At 30.4% G+C, this 15,000-nt stretch overlaps 1 protein-coding gene across 1 annotated transcript in view; it reads right to left on the bottom strand.

The window, feature by feature from the left end:
• LOC145277809 (uncharacterized) overlaps positions 1-13,369 on the bottom strand; it is a 49,340-nt gene extending 35,971 nt beyond the window's left edge. The window contains exons 1-5 of the mRNA XM_080129690.1: positions 13,256-13,369; positions 11,632-11,664; positions 7,203-7,330; positions 4,694-4,844; positions 1,068-1,198 (exon numbers count right to left, since the gene is read on the bottom strand). Coding sequence (XP_079985816.1) covers positions 1,068-1,198; positions 4,694-4,808 — 246 coding nt within the window. The 5' untranslated portion in view covers positions 4,809-4,844; positions 7,203-7,330; positions 11,632-11,664; positions 13,256-13,369. The remainder of the gene's footprint in view (positions 1-1,067; positions 1,199-4,693; positions 4,845-7,202; positions 7,331-11,631; positions 11,665-13,255) is intronic.
• Positions 13,370-15,000: the final 1,631 nt, after the last annotated feature.

The raw sequence follows: 15,000 nt of genomic DNA, 5'->3' as shown, positions 1-15,000 counted from the left end.
GGCGTTGAAGATCAAAAACAAAACCAACAATGTTCCTTTATAAAACAAACAAACTAAACTCCATGAATAAATATTTGAATTTAATGAACCTTTATCCAAAATTATTGAATTTGACATTAAATAACCCCAAAAGGGTTGCTATGCCGTAAAACAAAAACAAACTAAACTCCATGAATAAATATTAATATAAATATAAACTAAGACAATACGGTACTATATTTACAAGAGTATATTTACAGAAGTACAGAAATAGTATGTTACAGAAAGTTTGCGTCCGATACTGGGGCTGTGGCTGCCACCAATAAACTTCCACAATACTTAATTATAACTCTATTCATAATGTCTGGAAATATCCATATATTCATGAAATAGGTTAGATAAATGTCACACCATAATATTTATCTAAATACCCACCTATCGACATATCCGTTATATACATCTCCATTACCTATCATGATATATCAACTCCGTACAATATTTGTGTAAAAAATGGGTGAAAGAGATGAGCTGGATTTTTAATAGATACTAGGTTGTTCAGAAAATACTGGCTGACGTTCAACTTACTTTTAAAAAGTTACTTTTAACTTATTTTTGCAAATTTTATACAAAATATTACATGAATATGTAAAAACAATAATTGTGTAGACTTTTAATACACGAGTTCAAACTTGGTCATGATGATTCTCGAATAGCTGCGAACATCATAAGTGCATCAAGTCAGCAAATGGCCAAAACATGTGAATGCGGATTCAGAAAGTCTTTAATAATAATGAAAGACTTGAAAATAAATAAGCTAGGGGATAGATATGCACTTTTGACAATAAACGTTTGAAAGCAAATCTTTGAATAAAACCCAAGTAAAAGTGTCAGAGACATGTCTACGGCAGTTGGTGTCAGTATTTCAACAGTGTCGAATCATCTGAACCAAATTATTAAGATGAAAAAGCTTAAAAAATGAGCGACGTGTGAGCTCACTGAATAAATAATGTTTGTTTTTGAAATTGGTGATTATTTGCAAAACTAGAAACCTTTAAAAGGATTCCAAGGAACAACAATGAAATACTTACTTGTAATCCAGCATATTTATATCCTTTCTTGCGACATTCTGTTCTGCAGAGAGCGACAGTCATAGAATCCGATTCTTGAATATATACTGGTAAGGTAGCGTTATTCTCATTTACATAACATCCAACGAAACCTGTGTAAAGAAAAGCATATATATGTGTGTGTATATATAGACAGACACGTACATATAGGTAAACACACACACACACACATACATACGGATATATATATATATGTATATATATATATTATGTGTGTGTGTGTGTGTGTGTGTGTGTGTGTGTGTGTGTGTGTGTGTGTGTGTGTGTGTGTGTACAAGCATAACCTGTGTAAAAATATATAGGAGAAGAAAGCTCTTACAGAATTTTTAATTTTGATTTCAAATGATGTATTTTCAAATAAGTATTCGTTAAAAAATTTTTACTTTACATATGATTTTAAAGGGCGTTTTTCGCTTTATCTAATCATTTAAATTACAATCGTTTTAAAACAATTGTGACTTCTTTTCAAAACGTTGAATGCAAGATGAAAAAAAAGCAAATTGACACAATTTCTTATTTCAATTCAGTGGTTGTTTAAAAGAGAGTTTTGAAGATGATGAGCGTAGTGATCGGCCGTTGGATGTTGAGAACGATCAATTAAGAGGCTTAGTCCAAGTCAATCCATGCACAACTGTTCAAGAACTTGTTTCTAAATTAGACGCAATGTATACGACGATTTCCAACCACTTGAGAGAAATTGGAAAGACAAAAAACTTGATAAATGGGAACCTCACGAATTGAATGACAATAAAAAGAAACGCCATTATGAGGTGTCATCTTCCCTTTCGTTACATAATAAAAAACGACCCTTTCTCGATCGGGTTATAACTTGTGATGAAAAGTGAGTTCTTTATGCCAACCGGTGATGCTCAGCGATTAGACGCCGACAAAGCTGCACGACACTTCCCAAAGCCAGAGTTGCACCAAAACAAGGTCATGCTGACTGATTGATGGTCAAATACTTATAAAATGAGGATAGTTTAATAATATTTGATTAATAACAAACTTCATTCAATTCATTACTATCAACAATCCTCTCATAAGATTCTTCATCATATAACTAACAATCTATCCATTTCATAAATCTTTCTAGTGGCTTTTGGCCTTGACAAATGCTGACATATTAGTAAAAATAACAAATGCTGACATATTAGTAAAAATAACATAACCAAATTATAATTAATATTGCTTCCAGCAGGATTTTGCAATTCGTCGTTTTCATGCTTTTACAGGTGTCTTTCAGCACCTGGTTCTTGAACTGCAGATGGCGCCGATCTTGTGGCTAATAGTGTGAAAGATATGCATGGTATCATGGATCTCTTTTCAGGGGCATGTGCGTCTTTTGGGCTTACTATCAGCCTTTAGAAGACAAAGGTCATGTTCACACCTTCATCCGGAAGTTTGTGTGTGGAACCAAATATTTTTGTCAACAACCAGAGGCTTTCCGATACATTCGTGCATTTGGGTAGCACACTTGCCAGAAATGAAACGCTGGATGCTGAGGTCAACTACAAGATACAGTGTGCCATTAAGGCTTTTGGTAGCTTAGAGAAGCGAGTATGGTCTGACAAAAGTATAACCATTTATACAAAGATCAGTATCTACAAATCTTGTATTTTACCATCTCTGCTTTACGCTTCTAAAGCCTGGACAACTTACAATAGACACATAAACGTCATGGAGAGAGTGCACCAGAAATTTCTGAGACACATTCTGGGCATCAGGTTGAACTCTTTTACATCTGATACGGAAGTCTTCATGCGAGCTGACATACTATGTATCGAAGGGTTGATTTTACGCAACCAGATTAGGTTGGCTGGACATTTGATAAGGATGGACGACGAAAGATTTGCCAAAGCACCTGTTTTATGGTGAAATTTTACAAGGAAAGCGTCCACAACATAAACCAAGGAAACGCTTTAAGGACAACATCAAGGATATTCTGAAAGCTCTCGGTATTGAAAAATCTAACTGGGAGAGTGTTTCCAATGATCATAAAAAATGGTGCTCCATGGTTTATCATAGCTGTGATAGCTTTGAAAAGAAAAAATATGAGCATGCAAAAATGAAGCGTGAGATCCAGAAGAAAAATCTGGCAGCTATGTCAGGTCTGTGATTTATGCAGTAAAATAACTTTATCCAGAACCAGTTTAGCCAACCACAAGTGATCACATGGAAATCAGCTTTTCTTTGATAGAGATTACACTGCGGAGTACAGATGTTCTATTTGCTTTATGGTATGCAAATCGAGTGGAAGTCTGAAGCGTCCACAGTGAGACCGTACTGGTTGGCGTCCCTCAATCTTAGTTAAAGTGTGATCTCTGCAATAGACTTCGTAAGAGTAGAACTGGTCTGAAGAGCCATGTTCGTTCCAACAGAAGATAGATAATGCATCTTGATCACATCTCCACATGTATATATATATATATATATATATATATATATATATATATATATATATATATATATATATATATATATGTATATATATATATATATATATGTATATATATATATATATATATGTATATATATATATATATATGTATATATATGTATATATGTATATATATATATATATATATATATATGTATATATATATATATATATATGTATATATATATATATATATATATATATGTATATATATATATATATATATATATGTATATATATATATATATATATATATGTATATATATATATATATATATATATATATATATATATATATATATGAAGAAAAATAAATAATAAAATAAATAAATAAACAAAAATAAAATATAAAAATATAAAAACAAATTATAAGACGTATTAAATGAAATATCAAAAAACAAAGGAATATTTTAAAAAATACATGGAAATGAATAAATAATCAACACTAAAACAAAGGAAGATGGTCTTCTTCTGTCAAGAAGTGACGATCACTATGTATGTATATCTGCCTAAAACTTTCGACAGGGACAACGGATTTTCACGAGATTGGTATCATTTTGATGCCCGACGTCTTGGACAACAAATATCGAGGAATTGGCCAAAAGCATTAATTTTTTCACCCTCAACTGGGTAATTTTCTACAAGGAGAGGTTGATTTTTTGCTAGCTGTATTTGCAAGTCATCATATCGGTTGGATTGACTTTGCCTAATTTTAATGTTCTGAACTTCCCATCGCATCATGGAGTAGGGGTAAAATGTCAGATTTTTTTTTCACTTTCTTTTCCGCCTTTGCGTCACGGGTTCGAGCCTGCCTGCCTACTACCACTTTTTTTTTTTTTTTTTTGCGCAGCACACACGCCGGGCACCTAGGCTAGTCATACATATTTTACAGCAGAAAAGCATAACTGCCTCAGTTAATGGTTTACCATTGACTATGTGCAAGTTTGGCGAATTGTACATATAATAAGTTTTAAGAAAAACCATAATGACTGTTTCACCATCAATTGATGGATTACATGAGAAGAAGAAATTTTAATTCCGGTGTTTTTGTGTGCTTTTTCACTGATATATCGACATTTTTTCTATCAATCCTAAAAAAAAAAAACGTTTTTACACTTTTGAAAATGTCAAGTGCATCACGATTACGTACCTATCACTTTATAAATAGATCTGTCTATGTGACCACCACACACTGTGTGATTATTCCCGAAGCAAATCTTGTTACACTCTGTTGACTTGACTGCATCATCATCAATATGTTTCATGAATGCATCATCGCTGCACAAACACTCGTTCCCATGCTGCAAAAAAAAATAGTACAAGCTTAGAGTAAAATCAAATAATACAAATCTAAATGAATAAAATGTAAACATGTAAATTTGTGTGATATAATTTTCTCCCGTATACCACAATTTTGCGTGTAGAGCTCAAGAGTTTATAATGTGCTCAACTCAAGCTCCTTGGCGTTTAGTCACTTAAGTTTGCAATGATCCTGCCCAACATGTCATCAAACAATTCTCTTAATGTCTATTTGAATGTTACTCTTTGAGCACAGCAATAGTTTGGAAATTTTAGCATGACATTTAAGTATACACTCCCAAATAATCCAAAGGGGATAGGTTTGGAGAATGTGCAGACCAAGTGTGATTCGTAGAATGAGAGGTAGGCTTCTCTTCATGGAAATAGTGATGGAGGTATTCAAGTGAAACGGTGGAGTAATACTGTGCTACTCAATCTTGTTAATAAACTACATTGAGTTATTTTTCATAGAAAGTGATAACAAAATGAATACATCTTTTTGTACCAACTTGTATTTCTATATTTTTTCAATGTGATTAGACAACTAAATGTACTTTATATATGAAGAGCGCGGCTACTTAGCATTGCTTCTTTATTATACAAAAATTAATTATGAATGCATTATCAATAAATCAAATATTAAAAAGCTTATCAGAAAAAAATGTAAACACCAATAATAATTGAGGATAGATTCTTTTCAATTAAATTTCTCTATTGTTCATTGAAATGTATTACATTATATTATATAATGTAATACTAGATCCTTTCTAATAGTCACTTTTTTTCTATTTTTACACAGGAATCACTATTTATCAAGACCCCGAGGCCACTCGAGGATAAGGGTTAATGGATATACATTAGTCAATGTGATTATAGCATAGTAAACATAAGTAGTGGGAATTTTGTAAATTAGATCACTTAGGGGGACGGTTCATCAAGAACTTGTTTATGTTGAACTTGAAGACAATCAGATTGTAGTCAGTGTGAAAGCAGGCAATAGGAAGAGAGTTTCACATGCGTGCAGTTGTAAGGAAGAAGCTTTGTTCATGGAATCTACATTTAGTTTTAGGCACAGATAAAGAGTGTGGGAAATTATTGATAGTCGTTTTGGCTAAACGAGTGCCTTTCATGAAAGTTTAGCAAGGAGGGACTATAGATTGAAGCTCAGCTGAGCACTTGCCATGAAAATAATGATAAAGCAGAGACAGGTTCGCAACATCTCTTCTGTGGGAAAGAGGTTGCAGGGAAGAGAAAAGGGCATCCCCTACTAAGCTACAAAGTCTATTTTGAACTCTGTCAAGGCAGGATAAGCTGCTTCTAGCAGCTCTTGCCCAGATGTGGCAACAGTACTCCATCGTTGGCCATACCTAGCTTTTATAAAGGTAGAGGATGGCATCAGGGGTGAGATATCTACTGGAGCGGTAGAAGGATCCCACCATTTTTCCAGCGACTTTGACATATACGTTCCATTTCAGGTCAGGAGTAAAGGTCAAGCTCAGAAGCTTGTCAAAACATGAAGCCTCCCCAAAACGAGAGGTATTCATTTCAACCGATGCCAGATTGGCATCAGAGCGTAGATGGTCTAGAGATAGAAGCTTGGTTTGAGATGAATTAAAAGTAACCAGATACCTCTTTCCCCATTGTACAACTTGCTCAAGATCAAAGGAAAGAGAATCTGAGAGAACTTGGTCGTTTACAGTCTTTGATGTGCTACCATAGATGGTAGTGTCATCAGCATAAATGTTTACGAATGATGTAAGGATGTGATTTGAAAGATCATTAATAAGTATTCTCCATTTCTTAAGACTCTTCACTAACGTCACACCAGAACTAGAAACGTTGTTAATTTGCATCCGTTAATGTAATTAAATAATTTATGTGCATATTGTATGTTTTTAAGTAACAAACATATTTTTCATTAATTTTTATTCAACGACTTCTAATTGAATCATACGCAGTCCACATAACAGCACAAATAAACGCACACATCCCTCAAAGGATTCAGTTTGATATGCTTACTCTAAATGTTTCTTGATCTTTTGGGGAACTAATAAAAAAATATAGGTAAAAGTGAACAATGGACAAGATGGGGAGATGCCAGAGATAAAAGCTCAGAATCATTTGATGAAGATTACTTGTGAATAGCTTCTGCTCCTCCTGAACAAAGGGTATAAATGGATGCAAATGAGGGATTTAATTTATTCATTTAAATTTTTTGGTTGACCTAAAAGCAATACGAAAATATGATCATAATAACTATGTGATATGAGTGTATCTAAAAAAAAAAAGAAGAATTAATCAACATAAATTGTGAAAGAGGTCATAGTAATACATGAATGTAAATTGCGAAAAGTCTTTACTTGAAGAGCAGCATATGTGTAACCTTTCTCTTCGCATTTCTTTGTGCAGGATGGTATTGTTAAGTCGTCAAGGGTAGTAATTGACTTTATATTCCATCCTTCAAAAGGCTTCAAACATCCAACATAACCTGCAAAAATAATTCCACATTCATCGAATGCATAAACAATCATGAAGATAGAGTACCATATTTGAAACAAATACATATTCAAGAAGATCATATTTGAAACAAATACATGTTAAAGAAGATCATATTTTAAACAAATACATGTTCAAGAAGATCATATTTTAAACAAATACATATTCAAGAGGATCATATTTGAAACAAATACATATTCAGGAAGACCATATTTGAAACAAATACATATTCAAGAAGATCATATTTGAAACAAATACATATTCAAGAAGATCATATTTGAAACAAATACATGTTCAAGAAGATCATATTTGAAACAAATACATGATAAAGAAGATCATATTTGAAACAAATACATGTTTAAGAAGATCATATTTGAAACAAGTACATATTAAAGAAGATCATATTTGAAACTAATACATGTTTAAGAAGATCATATTTGAAACAAAAACATGTTAAAGAAGATCATATTTTAAACAAGTACATATTAAAGAAGATCATATTTGAAACAAATACATGTTCAAGAAGATCATATTTGAAACAAATACATGTTCAAGAAGATCATATTTGAAACAAATACATGTTCAAGAAGATCATATTTGAAACAAATACATGTTCAAGAAGATCATATTTGAAACAAATACATGTTCAAGAAGATCATATTTGAAACAAATAAAAGTTAAAGAAGATCATATTTGAAACAAATACATGTTCAAGAAGATCATATTTGAAACAAATAAAAGTTAAAGAAGATCATATTTGAAACAAATACATGTTCAAGTAGATTATATTTGAAACAAATACATATTCAAGAAGATCATATTTGAAACAAATACATGTTAAAGAAGATCATATTTTAAACAAATACATATTGAAGAAGATCATATTTGAAATAAATACATGTTAAAGAAGATCATATTTGAAACAAATACATATTCAAGAAGATCATATTTGAAACAAATACATATTCAAGAACATCATGTTTGAAACAAATACATGTTAAAGAAGATCATATTTGAAACAAATACATATTCAAGAAGATCATATTTGAAACAAATACATGTTAAAGAAGATCATATTTTAAACAAATACATATTCAAGAAGATCATATATTAAACAAATACATGTTCAAGAAGATTATATTTTAAACAAATACATATTCAAGAAGATCATATTTGAAACAAATACATATTCAAGATCATATTTGAAACAAATACATATTCAAGAAGATCATATTTGAAACAAATACATGTTAAAGAAGATCATATTTTAAACAAATATATGTTCAAGAAGATCATATTTGAAACAAATACATGTTAGAGAAGATCATATTTGAAACAAATACATGTTCAAGATCATATTTGAAACAAATACATATTCAAGAAGATCATATTTGAAACAAATACATATTCTAGAAGATCATATTTGAAACAAATACATATTCAAGAAGATCATATTTGAAACAAATACATATTCAAGAAGATCATATTTGAAACAAATACATATTCAAGAAGATTATATTTTAAACAAATACATATTCAAGAAGATCATATTTGAAACAAATACATATTCAAGAAGATCATATTTGAAACAAATACATGTTTAAGAAGATCATATTTGAAACAAATACATGTTAAAGAAGATTATATTTTAAACAAATACATGTTCAAGAAGATCATATTTGAAACAAATACATGTTCAAGAAGATCATATTTGAAACAAATACATGTTAAAAACCAGCTGTGAGTTAAAGTTAAACATATGTCTCCTCAATTTACCCTTGATGTTCACCTTATAACGCTGAACGTTTAGCAAGGAGGCGTCAAGCAATATTTTTTGGTGTGACTCAAGCAAGGAGTGAACCCCAGTCTCTTTGTATATTAATAAACATTTTAACCATTTTTATATTATTGGAAAACATTGTATATATGTTTTATTTAATGATTATTTAATTTTCTTATTTAGCTTGCCTATATGTTGTCCTCTAAAACCATCCAACTATTTATGCTGTCTCTCTGTCAATTGTTGATTCAATTGAAAATAAAGTCCTATTCCAAGATCCTATTTGACTTTTCTCGGGCAAAATGTTACGAATAAGTCAATGGTACTATTAAGTTTGAATTGGGTTTCTTTTGTTCTGTTTTTAGTTTTTTTTCAGTTTTTTGTTGTTGTTTTTTGTTTATTTACAATCATCTAATGATGTGTGTATTTGTGCTGCTTCTATAAACAGCAAAAACCTCAATTCATTTTATTTTATTTATAACAAAGTCATTTAACGAGATTAAACGCAACATTTAAACTTTTTACAAAGAATTTAATGTAGGTTTCTAGCAGTACTTTGTTTAATTATTGATTTTTGAGCAATTACCGAGACACCCAGATGACTGTATTATATTAGACATGTTTTATAATTGTTGTTACTTAAGACTCCACACTACTTGTGTTTCGTAGTAAATAAACACTTTAAAATAAGTAAAAACACAAAAAAACGTATCCATAAAGATAGAAGAGTAACTTATCTTGCCTTTGGTAACATTTATTTTTTATAAATTAGTTTGTTGACCACTTTTTCGTTTTGGTGTCAATACTGTAAAATACACATTTTTTTCTTTTTCTTTTTTTTAGAATTTGCAATAAAATCTACTATAAAACTAATGCAGTAAAATGTTTTGGAATTTTGTTTTGTTTTTGTTTTTTTTTAATATTTGACTGTTAACTATTTCAACTTAACTTATACATGAAAACATATGAGAAAAATGTAGAATATATATTTGTTATGTAGAATATATGTAGAATATATATTTGTTATTTACAAATATATATTTGTTAATTACAAATATATATTTGTTAATTAGAAATATATATTTGTTAATTAGAAATATATATTTGTTATTTACAAATATATATTTGTTAATTACAAATATATATTTGTTAATTAGAAATATATATTTGTTATTTACAAATATATATTTGTTATTTACAAATATATATTTGCTAATTACAAATATATATTTGTTAATTACAAATACATATTTGCTATTTAAAATATATATTTGTTAATTACAAATATATATTTGGTATTTACAAATATAAATTGAAAGAACTCACAATTTATTAAGAATGTTTTTAAAAGAATTGTAGATGAATGTTTTTTAAAGAATTGTAGATGAAATTTAAAATTAATTAATTTTCTCATATACATAAGAAATGATTGTTTTTATTAATAATTGGGGAATAAATACAGAAAAATGCAATCATTTTTTGAAAAATTATAATTAGAATGTTTGTTTCATTTAAATAATCTGTTGTTATACTAAACCTGAGTAAATCACCGTTTGTTTCCCTAAGCTTTTTAATATGTAGTTTTTATCATGCAAAATACATGTTAAAATATTCCTCAGTTTTGAGATTGAGTTATGTTATTTTTAATCCATTTCAATTGTTTTAATTAGGTTCAATTTGCAATTTATTCATCAAGTCAGCCATCTGTTACTAAGTTTCTGTTTATTACTTTCATTCTTTCACGCTGTATGTTGTTTGACACCCCTATTTATTTTATACATTCTCTTTCTCTCTCTCTCTCTCTCTCTCTCTCTCTCTCTCACACACTCTCTCTCTCTCTCTCTCTCTCTCTCTCTCTCTCTCTCTCTCTATCTCTCTTTCTATTCGCAGTCAAAAGTCAAAATGTAATAAAACTAACTATAAAAAATGGTTAAATAGTCCATTAACAATATATATATATAAGTAATATTAATGATATTTAATCCATAGGTGGAGAGGAAATGAGAGATAAGATAGGACAGATATAGCGAATATATAGGAACCAATTTTAGAGTTATCTTTTTATACTTATAAATTTTAGTGATTTTGCAAACTTTTTTCCTGATTCAAACAATCTAATCCCATGCTCAATTGGTGACCCAACGGGTCATATTTTTTTATCTAATAATAAAAAAAGAAATGATTTTTTTTATCTAATAATAAAAAAAGAAATGAAAGAATTTCACGTTTAATATAGATATTCTCTTTTTTATTATCATTAAAACAAAACGGAAGGAGAGAGAGGGTTTTGTAGTCTTTTATTTTTCTTGCTTTTGTCTTTTATCGATAGAGATAAAAAGAAAAAGAGACTGAGAGAGTTTTGTCTTTTTTTCTCTTATCGATTGGTTTCGTTTTAATGATTTGAAGTAGTGATAAGAAGTAAAATTTGAATCAATAAAGAGCGGATGAAACCTGCTAGTTTTAATAATAAAAACACTAAATTTGTAGACTTGTTTTTCCAAAACGTTTCTCACCTGGTAAATAAGTGATTTTATCATGAAGCTCATCTGAAAATATAAAAAACTCAAAATTTAGAAATATTTACGAATCAAAGGACCAAAAATATTAGGTTTTATTTATAAAGACATTTTAGAATAGCACAAAGTGTCAGTCAGTATTTGAAATACTCAGAACTTTGTTATTATTTGGACTCTTTTGACTCATCTGGAGCGTTATTTTCACGTTTATGTTGGTGTAACCTTCGACCTTCTTCAAGTATATCTTGTTGAACTCGGGAATCTTTCTGCTGAACCGGGGAATTTACATGGTATTTCTAATGGAACCCTCTATTTAATCCATAGAAGTAGCATGTTCTCATTCTGTAAGATATAGCTGGGTAGAAGTCCTAAGTAATTCACAATTGTAGTGTTACCCGTACTGAAAATTGAACCTTCAACCTTCAGAAGAGTATAATTTACAATTGAATTTTACCAAGTACTTTACCCACGAGTCCTTGCGGACAAGGTACATCTGAAGAAGATCGGAGGTTACATAAAGCGAAATGTTAAAATAAAACCCAAGAAGGCCAGATGAGTCCAAATAATCCAAATTATCGATCTTTATCTCAAAAATTCAAAAACATAACTTTTTTTATTTCTATAAAAAAAACTGAAGCTAAAAACATAACGCACGGGAATATCAATAAGACGTTGTCGTTTTAAGAAATATTTTTTAAAATGTTCAAAGCCAGTTTCAAAACATTACAAAAGCACTAGGAATTATAAAAAAAAAAACATTCTATAAAAAGCCAACGATCAGTACATCTGAACATAAGGAAAAAAAACACAACAAAATATTGCAAATAATTCTTTCATACAACAAATATATTCTTTCATGCAACAAATATATTCTTTCATACAACAAATATATTTCTCTGCTCTGTTTATGATTAAGGTTAACTTTTATATTATTTCAGCATCTTTTTCTGTGTTTTGAAATTTGGTTACTTTTTAAGAGTGTTGATGCATATTTGTTGTCTATCATTGTGATTATTTTCTTAATGACATAAAGATGACCATTTTATGAGATAAAGAGGTTAAGGAATAAAAACTCGAAGTGTACAGGGTTACTGTAATAGGTGCCAGATTTATATTTGAGTAATCTGATTAGGGAGTTGGGCAGCAAGATGCTTGTTTATATTGCATTTAAATTTCTGTATGTTGTAACAAGGAGCGGGAAGGGAATTCCAAAGGGTAAGTTATTAAAGTAGAAAATCCTCCATGCATTTAGGAACCTCTACAAAAAAAAAGGTTGGATTTGACAGCTAGTTGAGTGAGTCGGGGTATTTTCTTTAACATATAGATTAAAACATGACAGTTACTGCCATTCTGGAACAAAGTGGAGCTGGGAGTAATGGTAAATAAGGAGTGACTCCACACACCTCAGAGCTCCCATATTGGAGTCTCACTACCAATATAGTTTTACATCACACTCGGGGAGAACAATAAAAAGAAGGACAAGTCAAGAAAATGAACAATTAAATAAACTACGAATATCATAAGAGATTAAACAAATTAAAAGCTTAAGATATCAAAAGGTTCAAGTTTTAAGTCATGGATCAAGTTTTATATTCTTACAAGAGACGATTCAATTACTTACCTGGCAAGTGCTCGTGTTCTTCGTCTTCCTCTTCTGGAACAGTGCTCTCTTTAGGAGGTACCTCTGAAAATAAAGCATGAAGAAATTTTTTTAAATCATGAAGAAATTAAAATAAACAGAAAGTACCCGAATTTATGCATTTTTTTTTTTTAATTTTATTTATTAATAGCAAGGCTACCCGGCGTTGCCCGAGGCCATAAAAGTAAACAAGAAAAAGTGAAGCAATAAGATAATATGGTAAATATTACCCTAAATTTTTAAGAAGGGCTTCATCCTATTTCTCATGATACTTAGGAAAAGTAATTCGATTATATTTAGACGTGCTCCCTGTGCCTAGCAGCTGCGCTCCAAAATCGATAATGATCGGTCAATTAGTTTTGGTATGAATTTTATTCAAACAAATATTAAACATTTAATGCTGTAATTTGCTTTATTTAAGATTGTAATCAATTGTGTTCGGACGGATCATGCTGAAATAAAAACGTTATTATTTGAAAGAGAGGCTTTGTTAACTATTCTGTACATATGTTATGGAGACTTATGCAGAAGACAGACCGTGATATTTTTATTTAGATATGATAAGCAGATTAAATCCAGTTTTATGGCATGATTTGTTTATTAAAATGTTAGGTGAAAGTACAGATTAGTTAGAAAACTCCTTCTCCTTCCCATGAGTATCTACATATGTGGGTGTGGGGGGGGGGCATATGTTACAGATTACGCAGCGCATAAGCCATTGTCGGTGATATTATGTATATAATTTAAAAATAGCGTCCCAAAAAAAAACGTAACTTACTAAAAAAATAAAAATATATTTACAAAAAAACGACACTATTGTGTATGAAAGAAAAAAGAAAACAAAACAAATGAATTTATAATTAAAAAATAGAAAGTTAAGAAGAAGTAGAAGAAGAAGAAGAAGAAGAAGAAGAAGAAGAAGAAGAAGAAGAAGAAATGATATCGTATTGTCAGACGTATGCTCAACCGAACATACAAACACAAACACACGCATGCACGAATTATAATAAGAACCATTAGCAAAGAGAAATATATGCAGTGAAAGAGAGAGAAGGGGGAAGAATAACCCCTTTACACACAGTACGGACTCTGTAGAATAATAGAGGACAGCAGTTGGACAGTTATTTGATTTGTATCACACACACACACCACACACACACACACACACACACCACACACACACACACACACACACACACACACGGCTGTAATTACTTATGCATTAAATGAACTTGATGTCGGACGAAATAATACGTGTCTTAGTGATGCCATATTTTAATTTTAGCAACCGTTCGTTTAGAAAGTGAAAAACTGGATTCTGGAATATGAGAATTTTCCGACCTCAGCCAATCAGAATGGATAGACTTTGGCGAGAAAGCCCTTATTATTTATGAATCGGAAATTGGAAAGATTATATTACGGTTATGTATGTATGAGAATATGTGGAATATGTAGAATTCATCCCAGTGACAAATATTTAGAGAGAAAAATATGGATTCCTTCCTTTATAGATGTTGCGATTGTGATGGTATTGCTTAAAGGATGCAACATACTATATTTTATTACCATGACTGAATGTGTCTAAAATGATGTTCGAAAGCTACATAAGATAGTAACTATTAGCATAGATGTATTGGATTTATATGTGGCATCTCTTGTTGCAAACCTACAATATTTTTATCCAGAGGTGAATTTCTGCAGTCATTTTATTATATGAATGAATCACC

Source organism: Euprymna scolopes, chromosome 6 (assembly GCF_053919585.1).
Source record: "Euprymna scolopes isolate OS-2025 chromosome 6, ASM5391958v1, whole genome shotgun sequence".
Lineage (NCBI taxonomy): Eukaryota > Metazoa > Mollusca > Cephalopoda > Sepiida > Sepiolidae > Euprymna > Euprymna scolopes.
The sequence above is the reverse complement of the archived record's forward strand: the minus strand, read 5'-3'. Positions and strand labels throughout refer to the sequence as shown.